Source organism: Physeter macrocephalus, unplaced genomic scaffold (genome assembly GCF_002837175.3).
Source record: "Physeter macrocephalus isolate SW-GA unplaced genomic scaffold, ASM283717v5 random_272, whole genome shotgun sequence".
NCBI lineage: Eukaryota > Metazoa > Chordata > Mammalia > Artiodactyla > Physeteridae > Physeter > Physeter macrocephalus.
In genome coordinates, this window is record NW_021145645.1 from 50780 (window position 1) to 75000 (window position 24221).

General features: G+C 55.5%; 1 protein-coding gene across 1 annotated transcript; it reads left to right on the forward strand.

Moving 5' to 3' along the window:
- Positions 1-11256: 11256 nt before the first annotated feature.
- Positions 11257-21288, forward strand: LOC114485033 (carbohydrate-responsive element-binding protein-like; the record flags this gene model as incomplete). Its single annotated transcript, XM_028485273.1, has 7 exons — positions 11257-11555; positions 15612-15718; positions 19648-19730; positions 19895-19984; positions 20283-20327; positions 20859-21060; positions 21185-21288. Coding segments are annotated over exons 1-7 (930 nt in total), but the record flags the coding sequence as incomplete, so codon positions are not given.
- Between the last annotated feature and the right edge of the window lie 2933 nt (positions 21289-24221).

A 24221-nucleotide genomic window follows, 5' to 3' on the forward strand; every position in this document is an offset into this window, starting at 1 on the left:
CCCTCTGTTTCCTCCTCTGTAGAATGGGTCGACTAACACAGTGGGCCCTGTTCTACCTCTCCTGGCCCGCTCTCGTGAGACTCCGATGGTGCAGCTTGGAGGGTCCAGAGCTGGGAGGCAGGAGGCCTGGTGTGGTCACTGACATGACATGCAGGTGGTCTGAGACAGCCCCTGAGCCAAATCAAGCCCCACTTTCCCTCTGTGTAACATGTGGTCTGCGGACATGGGGTCTGCAGCCCTCTCCAACTTACAGACTTCTGGGTTGTGGATATGAGTCTTGAGCAGTTGATGAGACCCTAATCCTCACACCCCCCTCCTGGAGAGCGTGGGGAGGACTTGCCAGTCCTTCGTTGACTCAGCAAGTATTCACAAAGCACCTACTGTGTGCCAGCTGCCCCTTGCACCCTGGCGCCTGCACTTCAGCTCCGTCTTGGGTGGGCTTATCTGATACTTGATATTTAGGGGCGGTCAGGTCATCCTTCAGTGCCTCTGAGCAGCCCAGCGGAAGGACACACTTGGGCTCTGCCATCGGACACACCTGGGTTCAAATCCAGGCTACACTACTCATTAACTGTATGACCTGGAATGACTGTCCTACTCTCTCTAACACATGTAGACAAACAACTCCCTGAGCTAGGTGTGCTCTGTAAACTGGGGACCATCAGCCCTATGTGACAGGTGTTTGGGTGGGTTGATTAGACTCGACAACCAATGTTCAGGGCCTGCCTGGCAGGCCACTGGGAGGCCTGGTTGTGGTACAGTGGGAAACATACATATCTAGTTTTTGTCTCCGGTTCCTAGCACACAGCTCCTACAACCCATGGAATCTTCAGAGTGATAAGTGTCTTTTGTATGCTGATGAGATGACTGGTGGCCCCCTAGATAGTCTTGAGCAGGTCACTAGGAAGATCAAGGCATGATTAGAGGGTTGGAACTTTCAGCCCCACTCCCCATCTCTGGGGAGGGGACATGGCTGGAGATTGAGTTCAGTCACCAAGGGCTAATGATTTAATCGATTGTGCATATGTAATGAAACCTCCATAAAGACCCCTAAATGAAGGCGTTCGGAGAGCTTCTGGGTTGGCGAACACATGGAGGTGCTGGGAGGCAGCGCATCAGGAGAGGGCACGGGAGCTCCGTGCACACTCTGCTCCCATACCTTGCCCTATGCGTCTCTTCCATTCGGCCTTCCTGAGTTGTCTCCTGTATGCTAAACTGGAAAGTGTAAGTAAAGAGATTTCCTGAGTTCTGTGAGACTTTCTAGCAAATTATGGAACCTCAGCCAGCGATCACAGGATCTCCTGATTTATAGCTGGTTGGTCAAAAGTACAGGTGACAACCTGGACTTGTGATTGGTGTCTGAAGTGGAGGCAGGCTTGTGGGACTGAGCCCTTAATTTATGGGATCTGATGCGAACTCCAGGTAGACAGTGTCAGAACTGAATCGAATTGGAGGACACCCAGCTGGTATTGGCAAATTGGAGAAGCGGTGTTGGAAAAGACATCACGCATTTTGTGTCAGCAATGTTGTGAGTAAAAACCGCCCACTGGCAAATGGCAGCCGTCGGCATTTTTACAGACGACAGACTCTTGGTGAAACGCCAACTCCAGGCCGGCCCCCATCCTTTGCTCTGCTGTGATGCCAGTGGCACATTCCGCTCCCCTGGCTGTTCACAGCACACAAGAGGCTGGGCTGCTTCTGCCCATGTTACAGGGAGGGCAGCTGAGGCCCAGAGAGGGCAGATGGCTTGCCTGAGATGACCCAGCCTCCCTGATGAGCCAGCCTCCCGGGCCTTATGCCTTGAAGAGAAGGTGTCCCCATGGGGTCCTTGGGCCCTGCAGAATGAGAATAAAGTGTCAGACAAGTTGGGGTGGTAAGCTGCACCCCCAGCTTCCCCAGTGTCAGATCAGCCAAACAGGGCGTCTTTCCTGTTGTTTAGGCAGCTTTGATCTCTGGACTTCAGGGTCCTCAAAAAGAGGGGAGGGGTTCCCATACCATCTTCTACTCCTTTTGTTTTCTTTACTTTTTTGGAGGATTTCCCCCCCTGGTTTCAAAAGCAATACACAGGTATCACCCAACTTTAAAATTTATAGAAATTTATAACGTAAATGTCTCTGTTACCCACCCCCCAAAGACTACCAGTGTCATAGTTTGGTGCCTGTATGTCCAGAATTTTCTTCTTTTTTCATATGTGTGTTTACTATTATTAATTTACTCACATGGGATCAACACTTCACCTATTGTTTTATAAGTTTCTTTTTTAATCAGCATTGCATCTTAGTGATTTTTTCCTATTTCTACAGCTGTAACGATGACAGCTAGCGTTACTATGGAAGCACTTTGCAGGTATTAATTCACTTAATCCCTGTTAAAAACTATGAGAGACAAATCCTGTTATCACTATTTTACAGACGAAGTTGTTAACAGCTACATAGTATTCCACTGTAGGGACTTATCAAAACTTATGCAACCATTCTCCTGTTTCTCAGTATTATAAACAGTCCTGGAAGGAACATCCTGGTACATCTTTGCACGCTTATGAAGATATTTTTATAGGACAGACTCCTGCAGTTGAAGTTGGTGGGTCAAAGAGTACCAACATTTTTGGTGTAATAGATTTTGCCAAATGGTCCTGCAAAACTATAGTCCCATGTTACTGGTCCACCAACAGAATAGGAAAAAAGCCTGACCTGGCCCATGTTATTCCTGCGTCTTCCTGGCCTGGGATAGGGGTTCTCAGGCTGCCCAGGAAGCAGCCACAGTGCTGGATAAGAAGTTTCTGGGCAGGGAATTCCCTGGCGTTCTCACTGCCAAGGGCCCGGGGTTCAGACCCTGGTCGGGCTACTAAGATTCCACAAGCTTTGAGCCGAGGCCGAAAAAAAAAAAAAAGTTTCTGGGCAGATAACCCCTCCAGTTATGCCACAGGCCACTGTTTTCTTCCTCCCCAGCTGGCACTACACACCAGCCACCCACTCCCTGCCCCACTATGGGCTTCACCCCAGGGCCCTAAGGGAATGGCTTCCCTCTCCTCTCTACTATTCAACCATACTAGCCAAAAAGTACAGGGTCAGGAATTAGAGCCTTGTGACCTCAAGCTCATAAGTGAGGAGTAATCATAATCCCTGTTTTTCTAGTCTCCCCCCAGGACAAGAGGAGAGGATGTGTCTGGATGTGCAGTGGCTCCTGCCAAGGGCCAGGCAGAGAGCCGTTTTGCTGGCTGAACTTTGGGCTTTGGGCACAAGAGGGACGGGCAGAAGCCCTAGCCTCAGGGATCCCACAGGGTGATGGGGAGGGTGGATGCAGAAGGAGAAGAGGAGGGAAGGAGCTGTGGAGGGATGGAGGTGGGCCGGGCCTGGAACTAGCCCCAGCGTACGTTCCCAGAGATCCTGGGGCCTGGCCTGGTTCTTCTGGGACCACGTGGGGAAGCCCAGGCTGACCCTCGGGCCGCTCTCCTCAGGAAGTCTTCCTGTCCTCCCCCTCAGTGCCCGGAGCACCCACTGACACCCTGGGACAGGCTCTGGACCTGTTCTTTCCCCAGATGCTTCCCCTTCCTCTCCTGGGCCCATCCCCCAGCTCAGCCTACCCTGGAGCAAGAGCTCATGGGAAGCTGCCTGATGTCGTGTCAGCCCTGGGTTCAGATCTCAGCCCTGCCACCTACTCTGCGAGAACCTGGGCCAGTCATGCTATAAAATGGGGACGATAGTCCTCGCCTCGCCCCGCTCTCAGGGAAATGTGATAATGACCTTGAGGTCACTTCGGCAAAGGGTACATGGGTGTAGGCTGTGCCATCTACCGGAGCTTCTCTAAGTGCCTGCAGTCCATACAGACAGGCAAAGGGCTCATTTTTATTTTCAATCTGCCATGGATGCATAAGTATGCAAAAAAGAATAGAAAACGAATTACTATAAAAATTAAATTAAAAAAATAGACAAATTATAAGCTCAGCCTCTTCTTATTACATTCAACTATCAGATTACTCCATTAAATCAGTATAAACGTTTCTAAACACTTGCTCTCAATTTATGTATTTTTCTTATCACGAACTGGTAAGGGAATCCACGAGCTGGCAGTGGCCTGTGGGGCACGTTTTGGTGCAGATGCCTCAGCGCACACTGGAGCCAGATGAGGGCCAGGGCCAGGAGGTGGCTGCCAGGAGCACGGCAGCTGTGTGGGCTGCTGGCTCCCTGCTCTCCCCAGACCTGCCAATGTGTGGCTCCCCAGCCCTGCCTTTGCCCCTGCTGTTCCCTCCCGTAACACCTTCTCCCCTCTGTGTGTCTGCTTCCCACTTTGTCTTTTGAGGCCCACCTCAAGCACACCTTCATCTAGACAGCCTTCCCTGACTCACAGCCTGGGGGACAGGGAAGGCTCTCTAGAAGAGGATGTGCTTGAGGTAGGCCTCGAAATAGTCCCAGGCACTATTTCTGCCCTTCTCTGAGTTGCTGGTGGGCATGCCTCGCTCTCCCATGCTGAGTTGCTTAGAGGCAGGATGCAGGTTATAAGTGTCTGAGCATCCCCCCAGCCCCCTACCCCTGGCTTAACTGAGGGCCTGATACCCGCAGCCAGTTCATATGTGTGCTGGATGGGCAGGTGAGTGGGTATCTGGGTAGGGGGATGGATGAAGAGATAGAAACTTAGGTAGATGTATAGATGGAAGGACAGAGGGGCAGATAGATTGACTGGTAGGAGCTGGATGGATGGATGGATTGACAGGTTAGGAATGGATAGATGAATGGGTGGATAGGTGGACAGTCTGACTATTAGGGGATGGATAGACGGATAGGCAAATGACCAGATGAATAGATACATGCGCAGGTAGATGAATGAATGGGTGGGCAGATAGCTGGATACTCATTTGATATATACTCTGATGTGTTTCCTCCTCTGCCCCTCCTCCTCCTTTCCCTCCTCCTCCACTCTCACAGTCTCAGAGCACAAAGACTAGTGGTTCTCGATCCAGATCAGAGGTGGTCTATTTGGGATTATTTTTTCACTTGGTATTTTCGTAATTTAAAAATGTATGGGGGGCTTCCCTGGTGGCGCAGTGGTTGAGAGTCCGCCTGCCGATGCAGGGGACACGGGCTCGTGCCCCGGTCCGGGAGGATCCAACATGCCGCGGAGCGGCTGGGCCCGTGAGCCGTGGCCGCTGAGCCTGCGCGTCCGGAGCCTGTGCTCCGCAACGGGAGAGGCCGCCGCAGTGAGAGGCCCGCGTACCGAAAAAAAAGAAGTATGGGGCTTCCTTGGTGGCGCAGTGGTTAAGAATCCACCTGCCAAGGCAGGGGACATGTGTTCGAGCCCTGGTCCGGGAAGATCCCGCATGCCGCGGAGCAACTAAGCCCATGCGCCACAGCTACTGAGCCCACGTGCCGCAACTACTGAAGCCCTCGCGCCTAGAGCCCGTGCTCCGCAACAAGAGAAGCCACCACTGTGAGAAGCCCGCGCACCACAACGAAGAGTAGCCCCCTCTTGCCACAACTAGAGAAAGCCTGCGCGCAACAACGAAGACCCAACGCGGCCGGAAGAAAAAAAAGTATGAACAATATGACACTACTTGTAATATCACTATACGTAAATATAGAAGCAGAAGGTCTATAAGCATAAAGTGTACTTTTTGCAAAGAGAAGTGACTTTTTTCTTTCCTCATAGGATGAGACCCGTATTTTTTGATAGAACAACTGGTTGCTTCTGGTATGAAAACTCATCCAGTCCAACTTCCTCTTTGATGTAGTCATATTTATCAATTTTCTCTTCATGATTTGTTCATCCATTTTTCAGATACAGAAACTGAGACCCAGACAGGGGAAATGACTTCCCAACTTGCCGCCAGTTAGACACACAGCTAAGACTCCTCTTTCTCACTCTCATCTACCTCTCCATCCTCTATTCCCTCAACTAGCTCAACGATCTTTCCCCCTGCCAAATCCTCCTCTGGGCCTGATGCACCATCACTCTCCCCACCTCCTAGATGCCCGATGCACCCCCAGCCAAGGCAGGCTTCTGTGAGGCTGCATGTGCACGTTCGAACTGAGTCTCTCTTTTAAAAAACTTGTAAGTCTAAATGTCCATATAGAAAGTGTACACATCATAAGTATCCAGCTCAGGGAATACTCAGTGAACACACCTGTTACCAGAACCCAGATAAAGAGACAAAATGTTAGCAGCCCCTTCTTGATCCCTTCTAGTCATCCCAAGGCTAAAACACAGCCTAACACCAGAGATTAGCCCGTTTTGGAGATTTATATAAATGAAGCCTTACAGCAACCACACTTCCATGTCAGGCTGCTTTTGCTCAACAGACTGTCAGTGAGATTCATCCATATGGTTGCATCTGGTGGTAGAGTGTTCGTCTCATTGCTGTGTTAAGATTCCGTAGTGTGTCTGTGCTGTGATATATTTATCCATTCACCTGTTGATAAACATTTGAGTTGTTTCCAATATTGAGCTAATAAGAATAATGCTGCTCTGAATACTCTCGTACATGTCTTTTGGTGCACATACGTGCACGTTTCTGTGGAACTGCTGGGTCATAAGGTACGTGGATGTTCAGCTCTGGTAGCTACTGACAAATAGTTTTCCAAAATGACTGTGCCAAGTCACACAGCAGTGGTGGCAGTGGACGGGGTTCTGTGCACACCACATCCTCACAAACAATTGCTAGTCCTTTTAATTTGAGAAAGTAAGTATTTGTAAGGCAGGCTTCCATCAGATTGCCTGGGTTTGAATCCCATTCTCTTTTTTTTAATTTTTATTTTATTTATTTATGTTTTTTGGCCGCACCACGTGGCATGTGAGATCTTAGTTCCCTGACCAGGGATCGAACCCGAGTCCCCCTGCAGTGGAAGTGCGGCGTCTTAACCACTAAACCACCAGGGAAGTCCCTCCCATTCTCTTTTTACCTTGTGACCTTCAGCAAAGCCTGTTTCCTTGTCTACAAAATGGGTTGAAAGTCATGGGGCTGTTAGGAAGATTCCCTAGACTGAGTAGGTTAGGCTCCGTAAACATTGACTATTTATAGTTAATTCTCACAACAACCCTCTGAATCACTTCCCTTCCTCAGTTTCCCCTTCTGTAAAATGGCAATAAAAATATGAACACACACACACACAGTGGGGAGGATTATCAGTAAGTGAAATAATATATTAAATGCCTAATTTTTTTTTACTGAGATATAATACACTTATTATCAAATTTACCCCTTTTCACTGGCTTTTAGTATTTCACAAAGTTGTGCAAACATCACCACTATGTAATTCTAGAACATTTTCATCACCCCAAAAAGAAACCCCATACCCCTTGTAATCATTCCTCATTTTCCCACACCCAGCTAGTCTCAACCCCTGGCAGCTGCTAATCTACTTTCCATCTCTATGGATATTAAAAGTACCAAATCTTTGCTTTTCTATATGTTTTAACTTTCGCAAAAGTGAAATACCTAGCACTGGGACAGGCACATAATGTGCACTTAATAAATGTTATCTGTGTGTGTGTATGTGGATGGATGGATGGATGGATAGATGGGTAGATAGATAGATAGACAGACAGATGGATAGGTAGAGCACACTTAGTAGATAGATATCATATAAACTCATCCATTCAACAAATACCCATTTGCACTTGAGAGGAAAATGGTTCATTGAGAGAAGTAAGATGTGATTCTTGCTTTCGGGGAATTTGCCATCTAGTGGGAAGAGAGGTAGGTGCATGTGAACGCAGGGCAGAATGAAATTACAGTTGTATCTGAACAAGATGCCAGAGGAGGAAGTGGCATCTAGGGTCCATCTAGGATGGGTAAGCTTTCCTGACGTCGAATGGCAGTCTGGGGGAGCAATCCTGAGAACTAAGGCTGGGAGACAGGGAAGCTTTGGTGTCAGGCAGGGCCTCTGGGACGGCCAGGTCTTCACACCCCAGTCAAGACCCCATCCTACATCTCCACAGCTGTGAAAAAGACTTGTCTGTAGCGAGAGGTTATAAACACTGGGTGATAACAGGCCAAATGGGAAAGGAGCGAAGGGGTGACCTGGGCTAGCGCACGCAAGTCTGCACCGTCATCTGGGCAGGGACACTCTGAACTGGCTCTGCCCTCGGTCTGTGGAGAGTGGCAGCCTCATAGGTGTGGGAAGCAGGACTTCCAAGTCAGATCTGCCTCTGCCTTTTCTCAGCTGGGGACCTTGAGCAGCTGCTTCCCCTCTCTGAGCCTGTCTCTTCAACTGTAATAGGAAACTAATAACACTTACTTCAGTAGCATTAGAGATGATGGTTCAAAGGTGTTGGACACAGTGCCTGGAATGAGGAATACATACTCCCTTAAATGGCCGTACAGATAGGTTGGGGGAGGCTGGACAAAGTGAATGAAGCACACATTCAAGGCCTCAGGAAGGTTGAGGCATTTAGAACACTTTTTATTTATTTATTTATTTATTTAGACTAGTGATGGATTTTGTTTATTTGTTTATTTATTTATCGGCTGCGTTGGATCTTCGTTGCTGTGCACAGGTTTTCTCTAGTTGTGGCGAGCGGGAGCTACTCTTCATTGCGGTGCGCAGGCTTCTCATTGCAGTGCCTTCTCTTGTTGCAGAGCACGGGCTCTCGGCGCACAGGCTTCACTAGTTGCGGCGCGTGGGCTCAGTAGTTGTGGCTCGTGGGTTCTAGAGCGCAGGCTCAGTAGTTGTGACACACGGGCTTAGTTGCTCCGCCGCATGTGGGATCTTCTCGGACCAGGGATTGAACCCGTGTCCCCTGCATTGGCAGGCGGATTCTTAACCACTGCGCCACCAGGGAAGTCCCAGAACACTTTTTAAAATTTAGTAATTGATATACGTATTTTTAAAATTGAAGATGTCATCATGGGAGAAATCAGAATTTGTGGACTTCCTTTTTTTATTCAGATAAGTGAGTTTATTTTTTTCCAAAATTCATTTGGGTAACTGTTTTGTATTTTTTGTGTCACATTGTTTTTTTTAAATTGAAGTGTAGTTGATTTACAGTGTTGTATTAGTTTGTTAGGTGTACAGCTAAGTGATTCCATTTTTTATATATATATTCTTTATATATATATATTTTGCATATATATAATACATATTCTTTTCCAATTCTTTTCTATTATAGGTCATTACAAGATATTGAATACAGTTCCCCGTGCTATACAATAGGTCCTTGTTTATCTTGGACTTCCTTTTATTTGTTGTAGTGTTGTTTTGTTTTGAATTATGTGCAGAGGGATTGTCTTTTCAGTGCTTAAGCCTCCAAAGGTATTATCAGGCCCTCAGGAGGGCAGAAATGGGGTGCAGATGCCTGTGGAGGGTTAGGGCAAGGGGTGAGGGAGATAATCCACCCTACTGAGAACCAGCTCAAGGGAAAGTCTTTTGAACCACAGAACACAACTCTGAGATTTTCTCCTGGGGACAGGAGGCCTGAGGAGCATGGGAGGGTGAGCTGGAATGCTGATGGCAGGGACTTAGAACCAAGGGTGGTTCAAGTTGCGGGACCCTAAGAAATCACTGAATTCAACTTCCCCATTTTACAGAGAGACAGATCCCCAGTAAGACAGAGACTTGCCCAGGGTCATTCATGGAATTAGTGGCAGAGCAGGATCAATTCAGGTGTCTGCTTAAGCCAGGGCCCCTGAAGCTGGGAGGTGCCAAGGGAGAGGAGGCCCTGCTTCCTACTCCTGCCTCCACAGTGCGTTCCCCAAGTCCCTGGGTACCCCGCATGGGGGCTCAGATACTCTAGGACACAGTTCTGCCTCAGGGCCCGGAGGCCAGGGGAGAAGTCAGACAGGCACGTAAGGGAAACCCACTGTGCCAAGGATCCCAAAAGGCCCACTTAGGGAGGGCCCTCTCTCCAGAGGAGGCAGGCTGAGGTGGGCACACGAGGAGCCCCAGAATTTGGGAGAGATGGGCAGGGAGAATGAACCCCCTGCAGAGAGCAGCAGGGGGCAAGTGGAGCAGGGCAGCTGGGGCTCCTGGGACTGTGAGGTGACTGTTTGTCGGGGACAGAGGGAACCTGTCCAAGGGACGTGGTGTGTGGAAGGGCTGGCCTGTGACCAGCCTGGGTAACCACTTCAGCACCTCAAGCGGTCCCAGGGGCCCTCGGGGCACTGCTGTTTGATTGTGGGAGCTGTGTGATCCTACCATGGGATGGAAGAAAGTGTGTGGGGGAAACTTTTCCAAGCCTTCAGCCCCCAGATGACCACTTCCTCCCCTTTCCCTCCTGTGACTTAACTAGGCCACACCCTCTGCAAAACCAAGGGAGGTTAACATTTGCCTCCAGCCCTCACCTGCCCCCGCACCAGAGATAGCCCTGGGTGGGAAGGCCAGAATTCTTCTAGACCAGGCTTTGTGGCTGTCCCTCTGTAGATACGTGGGCCTGTTTCCACTCCTGTGGACTCTGGTGCCCCCTCTGATGTGGGGCAAGAACTCTCCCTCTAAGGATTGTTAAAGGCGACAGGTGTGATGGCCTCAGACCGAACAGCCTAGTTTGTGTCCTCTGGGTGAGAAGACGGCCTTCAGAAACAGGAACACAAGGTGGACCACTGGGTCGGTGAGAGGAGGGGGCCCAGAGCAGATGGCCTGCCTAGGGGATGTCCAGGGGAGGGTGACCAAGGCTCTGCCTTGCCAGCGATTACCCATCACCGCTGGTAACGATCCTGCGTGGCCAGGCAGGATTCACGCTCATCTAACCCCCAGGACCTCTGTGCAGGTGCAGTGATGATTATAATGGTAACTGTTGGTATTGAGACCTTCCTGTGGGTAGGCCACGCGAGACTTCTGAGAGGTGGGTGCTTCCAGCTGCGTGGAGCACTGAGAGGGAGTGAATGTGAGCCGGGAGATCAAAGAGAGCAGGGGGGCAGTAGTTAGGTGAGGGGCTTCACGGGAGGGCACCCCTGGGGGCAGGAATCCCTGGCACTGTGGCGCTTTCTGGCTCAGGTGTGAACGACTCTTCTTGAGACCCCTTTTGGGTGAAGTAAGGGCGGTTCCACCAGGACTCCAAGTGGTCACAGCATAAGGAAAGACGGGAGGGGAGATAGGGACCTCCTCCTCTTCCAAACTCTAGACCCGCGGGAGCTCCAGGCCAGCGTTCTCACACCTGGCGCATTGATTATGCTAATCGAAACCAGCCCCGTCCGCTCCCGCACGCCACGAGGCTCCGCCCCCTCGAGCGACCTATCGCGGTTGGAGGGCGTGGCTATGCTAATGAGCCGGCCTGGCCCCAAGGGCTGCGCGGGCAGCTGCGCCTAGCCCAGGAGAGGCGGCGGCGGCTATGGCCACGGCCGGAGCGCTGGCGGGTCTGGTCGCGGGCTTGCAGGGCCCGCAGGTCGTCCCCAGCCCGGATTCGGACTCAGACACAGACTCGGAGGACCCAAGTACCCGGCGCAGCGCAGGCGGGCTGCTCCGCTCGCAGGTCATCCACAGCGGTCACTTCATGGTGTCATCGCCGCACAGCGACTCGCTGACCCGGCGGCGAGACCAGGAGGGGCCCCTGGGGCTCGCCGACTTCGGGCCGCGCAGCATCGACCCCACACTCACCCGCCTCTTCGAGTGCATGAGCCTGGCCTACAGGTGAGGGGGGCTTCGGGGCCGACGACCTCAGCCCTCCATGGCGGGACCGCGCGCTGGGGCCCCGGACACCCCACCCGGCCCCCCAGCCTTGGTCCCGGCTGCTCTCAGAGACTCCGACCACATCCTGGATACCCTCCTCTCCCCAGCCCGGAGCGTCCTCTGACCCCGGCCCAGCCCACTGGCCCCCGACATGCTTGCGCGCCTCCTGGTTCCCATTCCTCACCACCAAGACCCCTCCCCTAAGGCTGGGATCTCCTGCCCTCCACCTCGACCTCCGTAGGCCCACCGCGGGCCTCTCTCCTCCGTCCCGACCCCTCTGCCCCCAAAGAATGCCCCCAGGGCATCCCTTGCGCTCCCAGGACCCTAGGCCATCCTAACATCCCCACCCTCCACTCCGGGGGCCACTCCACCGGACAACCTGCAGCCTTCCGCTCCCAACGCGGCAGTCCCCGCCCAGGCCCGCTCTATTCTTGCACCCTCGCCATGCACCTCGCGCCCATGGTTGTCCCAATTCATAGCCAACGTCGACTGAAACCCAGTCTCTCGTCCACCCTGCACCCCTCAATTGCCGGGACACCTGTTCTTGACCTGCTAGGTCGAGGGTGGCGGGAGGAGGGTGCCCGGCCGGCCCAGAGGGGCGCAACTCTTAGTTTCCCAGCCGTGGTCCGGCAGGGGGTGTTGCAGGCCGCGCGGGGCTGGTCTCCGGGGGGCCTGGCCTCGCCCACCCGGGTCGCCACGCGAGGCTGAGCGCCTAATGTTGCCCGGGACCCCTGCTTGGCGCGTCGCAGAGCTCGCCGGCCGCGCCGGCCCCAGCTCCACGCCTGTGTCCCAGGGGAGGGCGCGAACCGGGGTCCTGGCTCAGTGCCCCGGAGAGCAAAGTTCCCCGGAGCGGAGGGACCAGGATAAATTATCAACCGAGAACCGTAGGGGAGAAAGGGGGATCGGCCAGCCTTGATCTTTTCTCTGTGTAAATATTCCTCTTCCTCTGCGGCGGCTCCTCCTCTTCTGAGAACCGCTGGCTATAGACCTGCACTTGCTCTGACTGGGATGGAGAGCTGGGGTGGGGATTGAGGGGGGAGTGTTGCCCGCCCCCCACTGTGGCGCCCAGCCTCGACTCCATTGGCTGGACGCTTTGTAACCTTGGCCCACACGCTCTGGCCCCGGGCCCAGGTCGTGTTGCAATCTGATCATCCAGAGCACCAGACCTGTTTGGAAAGTTCAAATTCCCATCCCTTTCCTCCCTCCCCTCCTCAGACATCAGGGGAACCTCCTGGGACAGGGCATCTAAGGTCATAGTACACCAGATTTGGGCACCCCTGCTCCCCAGACTCCCCCACGGTCCCGCTTTTCCCATCCATTCCCAACTTAAGCTTTCTGCTTTACATTACACACTGCTCTGCCTGGGCTGGCTCATGCCCCTATCCCAGACCACAGTGACCAAAAGGGGAGGTTCAGGGGAAATGGCAAGGCAGGGGGCAGAGCACACTCCAAGAACCGCCCACACTAGGAGGCTGACTGGAAGCTGATGTGACCCCATTCAGGGGCAGCTGGGGTAGAGAGGGCTGGGCTTTCTCCCTAAACCCCCAGAATATTCAACCTCTGTGGCCTGCCCCGAGTGGGGTCCTAAGTGCCAGGGATGGTAGTGGCTCAGTATCAGAGGAGTCTTTGAGTTCCCCCATAGAGGAAAAAACTGAGGCTTAGACTGGGACAGTGTTTTAGCCCTTAAAGACCCCTAACTGTAGGGGTTCCTTGGAGGGGAGAGGATTGTGGAAGCTGGGGTATCCCAAGAGAGTAAGGAGATGGGCAGGGACAGCAAGGCAAGGAGTCCAGAGGTGCCAGGAAGAACTGGCCAGCTTGCCCCGGAGGACAGCCTGCAGACGTCTGGCCAGCTTTCACCCTCAGCAGGGCTGTATGGGCAGAGAGAGGACTGCTCCACTGGGAGGAGGCCCGTGTTCCGTGGTTCTGTGGGTGGAACCCTCAGGGAGGCAGGATCTGGAAGTTCCAAGAAACACTTGTTCATGGTCAGAGCTGGCTAGCTATGGAAAAAAATGGCCTCAGGAGTGAGGGGGAGAAAGCAGGACTCTAAGGAAATTTCCAGGGAAATTTCCACAAGGTAAATATGTGTGTGTGGGTGGGGCGGGGGGGGCGTGTTCTGAGTTTTCTCCATTCCATCCCCAAGATTCCCAGAATTTCTATTGGTCATAAGAATCCCTTGAACCCTGGTCACAGGCTTTTGGCTCCAGGCTGGGCCCCTCTCCTCCCCTCCCAGCCAACAGGCCCAGCACAGACCAAATCCTTTCCTCCTGGGCGTGGATGTCACTGTCTCACCTCCCCCAGCCCTGCCTGGCCACAAACGCTGTAGCCTCAGCAGGGAAATGGAGGAGGGAGGGCAGGCAGGCTGCGGGTAGGGCGCCGGGTGATCAGAGTGGGCTGGGAGGTTGCTGGGATACAGGCTGGGGCGACAAACTCAGGAGTCCCCCCAGGTGCCACAGAAGAAGCTGGTCCAGGAGGTATCAGAGTGCCCCTACTCCATGTCTCCCTCCTAGACAGATGGTGTTTATCTGACTTAGGAGGGAAAGGGGCCAGCCAGCGGGCCTGGGTGCTTGGGCCATGTTCTCTATTTGGGTAATGAGGCCTGTTGTGCCTGGGGATAGCAGTCCCCCCCAACCCCAAAGCAAACACAGGAGCTTGGAGACCAGAGAGTAGAGGGGACCCAGTGACCCATGCACTCAAGGGGCTGCAGGAGCCAGACTGCCACCCACCTGCCCCTCACCCCCAGGAATTGGGAGAGGGCCCTGGAGAGAGCAGGCCTGGTGTTCTGAAAGACTAAGCCTTGGGGCCTCAGCCTTCCACGTGAGCAACGGTTGGAGAAGCTGGGCCAGAGGGGACTCATGCATAACCCCAGCTTGTGAACCATGAGGAGCCAGGGAGGAGGGAAAAGGGAGGGACCAGCAGGGGTCTAAGACCCTGAACATCTTGGCCTCCTAGGTCAGCTCCCCGGGGGTGGCAGACTTGGCCTGTGCCCATCAGGACCCTGAGAGTCAAGCCCCTCAGCTGGTAGAGCCCTTCCGTCTCATGGATTTGATTGACTACCAGGGTTAGAGTCAGGGTCAAGGTTAGGGTCAAGGTGCCCCCTGCCCATGACTCCACCATCCGAGCTGCCTTCCTGTGGGTGGGCCCTGGTAGCTATTGTGTCGCACACGCCCCTGGGAAGGGGCGCACCTTCAGGTCAGTCCAGATTGCCATCCTGGGATTCTGGGCTGGGCAGACACCAGAAGGGCAGTGAAAAGGCAGTGAGTGGCTGGCTGCTTGGAGGCTGCCTCTGGTGAAGGGGCTCCCTCTCTACTCAGACAAACCTTACCCATCCCCTAGGCCTAAGGGGGCCAGTGAGACTGGTGGAGAAAAAGCCACAGGTCCTGAGCGAGTCCCCATCATGTCATGTGATCTTGGGCATGTCCCCTTCGTTTCTTTTTTTTTTTTTTTTTTTTGCGGTACGCGGGCCTCTCACTGTTGTGGCCTCTCCCTGTTGGCGGAGCACAGGCTCCGGACGCGCAGGCTCAGCGGCCATGGCTCACGGGCCCAGCCGCTCCGCGGCATGTGGGATCTCCCCGGACCGGGGCACGAACCCGTGTCCCCTGCATCGGCAGGCGGACTCTCAACCACTGCGCCACCAGGGAAGCCCCGCTTCGTTTCTTGACCCTCAGTTTTCTTAAGTAAGAAACAGGCGAAAACCCTCCTTAGCCAGCCTATGAGATAGATGCCTGTGAGGCCAATGGGCATTGTCTTTCTGACACCTGAGCTGATAAACAGATTTCAGCAGGTCTCACCAAAGAACACAGAGGCCCCAAGTGGGGACCTGGGAGAGTATTTTAAAGGTCTGCCTCTCAGGGTAGGCATTTCAGGCAGATTAGAGTGAGGGGCAGCATTTGGGAGGGGTGTCCCTCAAGTTGCCCACCGCAGATGAGTGCCTCGTGCATGGGCAGAAAGTGGAGCCAGCCCCCTCCAACCATCCCCTTTCTCCACGCCCCCCCTGACCCAGCTCTCTCCCTCTGACAGTGGCAAGCTGGTTTCCCCCAAGTGGAAGAATTTCAAAGGCCTCAAGCTGCTGTGCCGGGACAAGATCCGTCTCAACAACGCCATCTGGAGGGCCTGGTATATCCAGTGTGAGTGGGCACCACAGGCCCCAGCAGGAGGGCTGACGAAGGGGCTGCCCCAGAAACCCCCAGGGCCCTCAGGGCCAGCAGCCACAGAGAGCTTTGGGGGAGGCCAGGTCCCCAGCATCAGGACCCCTCAACAGCTTCTAAACCCAGAGGGTGTTGGGGGATGTGTCCCAAAGGGCACTCTCCGCTGTGAAGTTGGACACAGCAGGGGTCACCCTTCGGAAGTCCTAAAGTGAGCTGAGATTTGGGGAACAGTTCAAGGCCCATTCTGCATCCCATCAGTGTAGCCAGGTGCCTCAAATGCCAGGGTAGAAAGGGGCGTTCAATACTATCCGGGCCAATCGCCCCCCTTTGCAAAGGGGAAACTCAGATCCTGGTGGGTCTCCACCAGCCTTCCATTGACGTCCTTAGGTTCCCCACCATGGAGATTTGGGGGGAGGGGGCCCAGAGAGGCCATGTGGAAGGGACTCTGGTCTTGGAGTCACCCAGAGCTGGTTTCCCACCCTATCTCTGCCCCTTGCTGGCTGTGTGACTGCAGGCAAGTTGTCTAAGCTCTCTGAACCCATTTTTTTATCTATAAAATGAGGCCAAGAGTCCTAACTTTGATGGCTGGCATGGGGATAACGGGTATGAACAGGGCTGGCACAAAGTTGGTGCTTAATAAATGATGGTTGAATCCGACGTACCCTTGAGGAGGTCACGGTCATTCATTTGGGGATACAAAACCCACCTATGCCCCATGGCAGGGTAGCAGAGGCTGAGAGACCTGTGCTGGACCTTGTCCAGCTCAGTAAGGTCCTCCTATAGGATCAAAGGCTGTGCTGAGCTGGGAACACACAGCGTAGGAGGGACCACACGTGGTATTCTCTGTAGTGGCCCCACTGGATTCCCATTCAAGCAGAGAAAAGAAGTGGGTTTTTTGGTTTTGTTTGTTTTTGGTTTCTATTCATCTTTGTGCCCGGCACTTTCCTAAATCATCTTATTTAAGGCTTCCTAGCAACCCTGGGAGATAGGTTTTATCACCCCCATTTTATGGACGAACAAGTGAGACCCAGAAGGCGAGTGACTTACTCAGGGTCACTGAGCATCAAAGGAGCAGAGCTATGCCTGGCTGTGAGTTCAGGGCTCTCCGCCTCAGCGCAGCTCTCCTTCCACTGCTCCCAGCTGGCTGGCTTCCAGCCCTCGCCTGAGAATGTCAAGGACCGGCCCTGCCCAAACCAGGAAGCTGATAGGCCAGGGGGAGAAGGTGTCTCTAACTCCCTCACCCTCCCACCCCACCCCGAGTTTCCACCCTCTACCCTTTCCCCTCAAAGCTGGATGGGGTGCAGACCCTTCTCTCTGCAGAAGAAATTTCTGATGCCACCCAGGGGTCCTCACCCAGCTTGGGGCACAAGTTGATGGAAGGACCCCAGGTTCGAAGTCAGAGGGGTGTTGAGTCATGTTCTAGCACCCCGTAGCTGTGTGACCTTGGGAAAGGCCCTAGCCTCCCCCAGCTGGTGCTTTCGCTCATCTGTAAAGTGGGAATCATGATAGATCCTATTGCTGAGGTTTGCTGTGAGTTTTCAGCGAGATAGAAGGTCCATATCTCAGCACAGGGCCTGAAACACACAAGGGCTCCCTGAAGGTGAGCTGCTGGAATTTACTACTATTATTGTGATGATAGCAACAACAGGCCTCTAACAAATGTCAGGACTCCTCCTCCCTGAACACGGAAGGTTTGAAGGGGGGCTTCAGGAAAGGGGGAGGAGTGGGATTGCTGGAGGGCTGCCTGGCTCCTCCCCCTCACACCCCCACCCTTTCGGCAGGCTCCTGGCCTCCAAGAGCCCTTCCTTTTCCACACCCCCAGGTCATCTTGATTTCCTCTGGTATCCCAGAGCACCTCTCATGAGCTGACGCTCCACCTTGCTTTAGCTCATGTGATGTGTGTGCTTTCCTTGTCTCTCCCACCAAGCTGGGAGGTTCATCCCCGATTCATTCATGGATCCCGTCCCAGCATCTATCCCAGCATAGGTGCAAGGACCTAGGAGGCTGCATGAATGGATGAACTTATCATTGTTAAACAAAGCATGTCCCAGCCCTAGGAAGCCACATGATCCCTGCCCTTCTGTCCAGAGCACAGGGTTGCCAAGTGGAGGAGGGCAGAGCCTGACCAGGCCTGCTCAGCGCTGACTCTCTGGGGGCCCTGGGCAAGCCCAGTCTTTCCTGGTGCTCATATCCTCAGCTAGGAAGCCAGGAACAGATACCCTGAGATCCTCCTTGCTCTAACCCCCAGGAGTCCACGCAGCCTGGGCTGCTGCTGTGTGCCAAGCTCTGTGCCAGATGTAAGGATTTGGGGCTAAAGGGCACAGCTTCTGCCTTCACTCCCAACGGAGAGGCCAGCATGTAGAGAAATGGCCAAGGCAGGGTGGAAAGTGAGGCACATGGGACCATGGGGTTTCAGACAAGGGAAAGCTTCCTAGAACAGGGGCAGCCCTAGGCTATCCTGATGGGAGGGCAGACGTGATGAGGCAGGGAAGGGAAGGGGATTCCACGTAGAATAAAACCAGAGGGCTGTTGGGGGTGGGGGGTTAGGGTCTGGCTTCAAGGTGGGGCATATAAGGCGATGGAAAGGCAGGAGAAGCAGTGGGGCCAGTCCCAGAGGGCTTGGAAGCCAGGCTAAGGGGTGTGGGCTTTTTCCTGGAGGTTCAGGGAGCCACGGAGGGGTTTAGGCCTGTACTGCCCTTTAGGAAGAATTGACTTGGCCGCAGCAGGAAGATGGGCTGGAGAGCGTGAGGCTGGAGTCAGGGAGGTCTAGGCGAGAAATGACACCAGACCAGGGGGAACAGTGAGACTATGGAGGGGAGGGGATGGTGGAAGAAATGCCACATACCCTTGGGATTGAGAGGGTTAGTCCATGGATTAGATGGGGACACTGGGAGACGGTGGGGAGCTGGGAGACTGGGAGGCAATGTTGGCAGTCCAGAGGAGGCTTGGGCTTGGGAGGGAAGTTCCCAAACATCTGAGAGTGATGTTTTGAGACATCCTAGTGGAGGTTCCCCAGGCAGCTGGAAGATGGGTCTGAAACTGGAAAGGAGCAGGATGACAGAGGTTAGGGGGAGTGGGCCTGGCAGAAGGGCCAGTGAAAAGTGGTCAGGGAGGTAGGAGAACAGAGGGAAGTTTCCCGGGGCTTAGGGAGGAGGAGGGTGCCCTGCAGCCAAGGTCTCGGAGGACGGGACTGGGGAGGGCCAGAGCCTTGAGTTCAGGAGCTGGGCCAGCGGGGTGGGTGTGCGGACAGATGCTGAGGTACCGGAGGTGACAATGCAACTGGGAGGGCAGAGGTGGATGTGGTGAGGGACAGGTCTGCCGGAGTCTGGGAGGAAAGCAAAGGGGTGACGGGAAGAAATTTAGCCTGTTGGGAAGCAAAGGAAGGGGAAGGTTTGAGAGGTAAAGGAGAGCCTGGAATTTGTTTATAGGCCAAAAAGGAGCCTGGAGAGAGATCAGGGTTGAAGACAGGGATGGGAGTGGAGGAGGCAGAGAAAGGGCTCTGGCAGGTGGCCTGAAGTGGGCCAGCGGTGGTTCTCTGAGATGGAATTGGGCATCCTGAAGCAGGGGACCAGGGCTCTGGACCTCTAGCCCGCCAGCCTGACCAGGACCTTCTTGGGGCAATTAACTTCGTGTGGCCCAACGATCCCGTTCAGCAAGCGTTGCCTGCCTGCGTACCTACTAGGCTCCCAAGGGGGCAGAGGGCGTGGGGGAGGTTTGTTTTACAGGGTCGCATAGAAGAGGGAGATCTGGGAGAGCTAGAGCAGGCAGCAAGGCTTCCTGGAGGAGGTGGCACTTAATCAGAGCATGGAAGGCCAGGCAGGATTTCATAGTGTGGCACTTGAGTCCCAGTCCCCTTGGAGTGGGAGATGAGGGAGCTGGACACCCCTGACCTGGCGCCCTTCTCTCAGATGTGGAGCGGAGGAAGAGCCCCGTGTGTGGCTTCCTGACCCCCCTGCAGGGGCCTGAGGCTGATGAGCACCGGAAACCGGAGGTAGCTGAGACCACGGGACCAAACACCTGCCGCCCCACCAAGCCAGGCCCCTCCTGCCCATCACTCCTCATGCTGAGCGGGAGGGGCTGGCCCAGAGGGAGACTGGGTGAGGGGTGGGGTCAGTGCCACCCCTCGCACTGAGTCCCCTATCCGGCCCTCCTCAGGCCGTCGTCTTGGAGGGGAATTATTGGAAGCGGCGCATCGAGGTGGTGATGCGCGAGTACCATAAGTGGCGCATCTACTACAAGAAGCGGGTCAGTGGGGGGCCCTTTCCCCTGCGACTTCTGGCCACGGCCTCTCTTGCAAGAGCCCAGGAGGGCTTCCCCCCAGTCCCAACCCCGACACTGTCCTCCATTAAGACCCAGGCCGACAGCGCCACCCCGTGGCCACAGGGCCTCCTCGCAACCTCCTTACCTCCCAGGGCCAAAGAGCTTCCGAGGGGCAGTGAGGGATCCGGTTGATCTGGGGGAGCTAGTGAGTACGGGAGGCCTTGGCGGGGAGCGATGGAGGAGCGGAAAGGGATCCAGTGTCCACCTTTGTGTGTTCCTGCAGCTCCGTAAGTCCAGCAGGGAAGGGGATCTCCTGGCCCCAAAGCAGGTGGGTGCTCCCTGGACCCAGAGAATGGATGCTTCCCTCTGGGTGGGCGAGGCAGTGGTGGTGGGGTGAGGGTGAGTGGAGTGGGTGTGGCCGCTGTCCTCTGGTTGATTAATTGAGCTTTTCTCCTCTTGGGACGGGCAGCATTGGAGCGCAGTGGTGGGAGGACCCCAAGCCTTCTGGTTCACTAAGCAAGTGGTGGGGAAGTATGGGGGAACAGAGGGCTCTAAGAACTGGGGACCCAGGTAGGGAAAAGTGTAGGGGCAGGAAGGGACCCTCATCTCTTCAGCAGGCCATCCCAGCCTCTCTCCTGGGAGGAGTTGTTGGAGGCCAGTGGGGTGACCCTAGCCTTTCAGGCAGCAAGCTGTGTCCACCAGAGAGAGGAGAGGAGGGGCTGTATGCAGAGAGGCCCTCTGGATGGCTGACCACTTCATCCCCCAGGCAGGGGGCGGTGGGAGACGCCTGTGTCTCCAGACTGGGAAGGAGTAGGGCAGTGGAGCCCGCCCGGGGCTGCTGACAGCTCTGTCTCCTCAGTTGGAAGGGGGGTGGCAGCCACCGGAGCGATGGTGCGAGCAGCTCTTCACCAGCGTGGTGCCCGTCCTGCTGGCGGGCCCAGAGGAGGAGACCGGCGGGCGGCAGCTTCTGGATCTCGATTGCTTTCTGTCCGACATCTCCGACACACTCTTCACCATGACTCAACCCGGCCCTGCACCCCTGCAGCTGCCCCCCGAGGACGGTGAGAGGCTGCGCCAGGAAAGGGAGGCCTGAGGGGATCCAGGCAGCCAAGGGAGGATGGCCAGGCACGGGTGCCCCCACTCCGCCCTGCCCGATGCTGCTGACGTCACCACTGCCCCCTCCAGCCTATGTCGGCAACGCTGACATGATCCAGCCGGACCTGACGCCTCTGCAGCCCAGCCTGGATGACTTCATGGAGATCTCAGGTGGGGCAGGCCCCTCCCCCTGGGTGAGTGGATGGTCAGGGTCAGTGGGAGGAAAGCCCCAGTACGCTTGAGACCTCAGGCCAGTCCCAGGCCCCTCTGGGAGGGCGGGTGATCTGGGTGATTTCTGAGGGAGCTTCCTGGTCTCCCTTTGTCTGGCCTTAGGATGCAGGTGCTGTGGCCTCAGGTGAGAGCAAGCCAGACAGGGTACCTAGCAGGGGACAGGGGACCAGGAGCATTGAAGCTGCAGGCTCTGGGGAGTTCCCAGGAGAGCAGTAGATTCTGGGACTCTCTCAAGGGAGAGAGGGACTTTGATGGCTCTCCTTTGTTTGGGTCTATTTATTAGTATTTATATAATTCATTAAAAAACTATTTATTAAAGAACATTTCAAGCATACACACAGGTAGGGAGAGAGAGTAGTTCACTGACCCTCATGGACTCCTCACCAACGTCAACATTTATCAACTCTTGGCCATTCTTATTTCATCTAGACCTCACGCAATTCTCCCCTCCTCTGTTATTTTTAAGAAAATCCCAGGAATCATATCTTATAAAGCATTCTTGAAAGTAGCCCTTGGCCCTGGCTCCCTCTCCTGAACCCCAGGGCCACCAGTTGCTGGTTTCTCATGTCCCTCCAGAGATGTCACGTCTATATAGCGCATGTGGACAAATGTCTCTTTTTGTCTCTGTAGCAGCCTGTGTCCCACATTGCTTGCTTCACTTAGCTGTCGACCTTGGAGACTGCTGCAGATAGTCATACACTTAGGGGGCTCCGGAGCCGTGCTGGGGGTCAGACATGGAGGCTCAGCCTGTCTCAGCCGAGGCCTCTGGTGCAGAAAGGGGGTTCCTGGAATAAAGGCTTGCATTGGGTGACCCCTCCACTCCTTCCTGACTGGCAGGGTCCTGGGCCTGTCAGTTAAGAGGTGGAGGCCTATGGGGCGGGGACGAGGGAATGAGGAACCACCCCCATGCCTGCCTGGGTGGGGGCTGGGGGCTGGGGGACAGCAGTGTTGATGGCAGTGCCCTGGGAGCAGACCAGCCTGGGAGGGCAGCAGCCCCGTCTGGGCACACAGACCCCTGCCGCAGGTAGGAACCCAGCCGCTCCCCCCCAAACCCGGGTTCTGGGCAAAACCTGACCGACCAGGGCTGGGAAGCGACTTCTCTCAGCGCAGGGTGGCTGCCAGCGTAGGGGCCAGCGAGGGCAACCTACGGTAGGGGGTGTGGGTCACACAGGGGAAGGGGCTAGTGTGGCCCCCTTAAGCGCCCGTGACCTGGGAGGGCAGGGAGCACCAGGGCCGTCAGGGCTGCCGCTTGGTCCCCAAGAGCTCCTCACTTGAGAGGAAACCTAGTGAGGGGGCCATAACTCTGTGGAGGGAGGGGGCCTGGTGGAGGGGGCTCAGGGAGCGGGGAGAGGCTGGGTGTGGGCCACTCAGGGAAGCACGGGGTCGGGGAGGGGCTCAGCCAGGGGATGGCAGGTCAGTGGGGGGACAGGGTGGGCGGGCTCCGCGGGTGGCTGGGACTAGGAAGTGCCTTCTGCCGACGTGGGGTGGGGACACGCCGTGGTAAGGGGCCGTGGTGACTCAGGCTGGGCTGGGCTTGCTGCTCTGTGAGCCCTGCCGGGTTCTGGGGAGTGGGCGGCACGGTGAACAGGAGATGCTCTGCGGCCCTGAGCATCCTGTGGCTACATGATGAGGCCCATGGTCCCTGGGGGCTGGGGCTGGAGGGTCGGTGGCCGCTCACCCTCTACCACCCAGTCCTTCTGTTGAAGGGAGGCAGGAGGACAGCAAGAAGATCCCTTCTGACCTTGTGGCCGAGAAAGACACACAGAAACACACAGAGGTGGGCACAGGGCAGACCTGTACACACTGAGCCCCTCGCACCAGGGCTGGTGCGCACGGACTCAGACGGAGCGCCAGACAGCGGGACCGACACACAGGGAGGCAGACAGACAGGTGCTACATGAGACTGACACACGCAGAGCCGGCCATCCAGCAACACACGGGCCCCCAGTCACATGAGATGCACAAATAAGACCCAGTCAGGCTCGGGGTTTGTTGCTGGCTTATCCCACTCCTGAGTTTCCTTCAAGGGGGCCCCCGGGAGAAAGGCCTGACCACCTGTCTTGGCCAGGGTGCTGGGGTCCATCCAAGGCCAGTGGGGTCGCGTCTGACCAGACCAGGAGGCCTTGGGAGCTGGCGCAGACAGGAGGCCGCTCAGGGTCAGAGAAAGGTGCCCGGAAGGGAGCGGGCGGGCGGGCGGCGCCCCGGCCCGGGATGTGGTTAGGCCACAGGCAGCTGCTTCCCAAAACCAGAATAGCCTGGGGCTTACACAACCCGCACCTCAAACAATCTGGCTGCCCCGCTCCCTGCCAGCTCTTCCAGGCCTTCCAGCACCCCCTCACTCCTGCCCCCGCTCTGAGCCCACACTCTGACCCCTGCTCTGACCCCCCTTAGTCCCTTCACCCACACTCCTGAGCTCTGTCCTTGTAGCTCTACCCATTGACCTTCCAACAAACCCGACTTATCCCAGACCCACTGACCTTCTGACCCCTCTCACCCCTAACTCACTCCGTGAACTCCTGACCCCACGATGCCCTTCCCCATCCTAGACCTCCTCCCCTTGGACCCGACCATTTCCCTCCCCGGTAGTGTCTAGTACCACCCCTCCCCACCATGTCCCCAGCAGAGCTGGTAACAGAAGCAGACAAGGCCTGGGATTCCCAGGCCGGGGAAGGGGGAGGGGGGCCTCTGGAGCCAGTTTTGAGGCTCGGTGGGAGGGCTGCTTCCTGGGGTGTCCCACTGACACCCCCACACATTCCCCTGCTGTCTCCCACTCAGGCCCATCCCACCAGAGCCTCTGCTGTGGCTTCCCCTGAGTGAGACAGAAACTCTCCCAGTTTCACAATCTCCTGTGGAAGGCCCCCCCTCCCTCGCCGGCCCCCACCCCACTGCCAGCCCA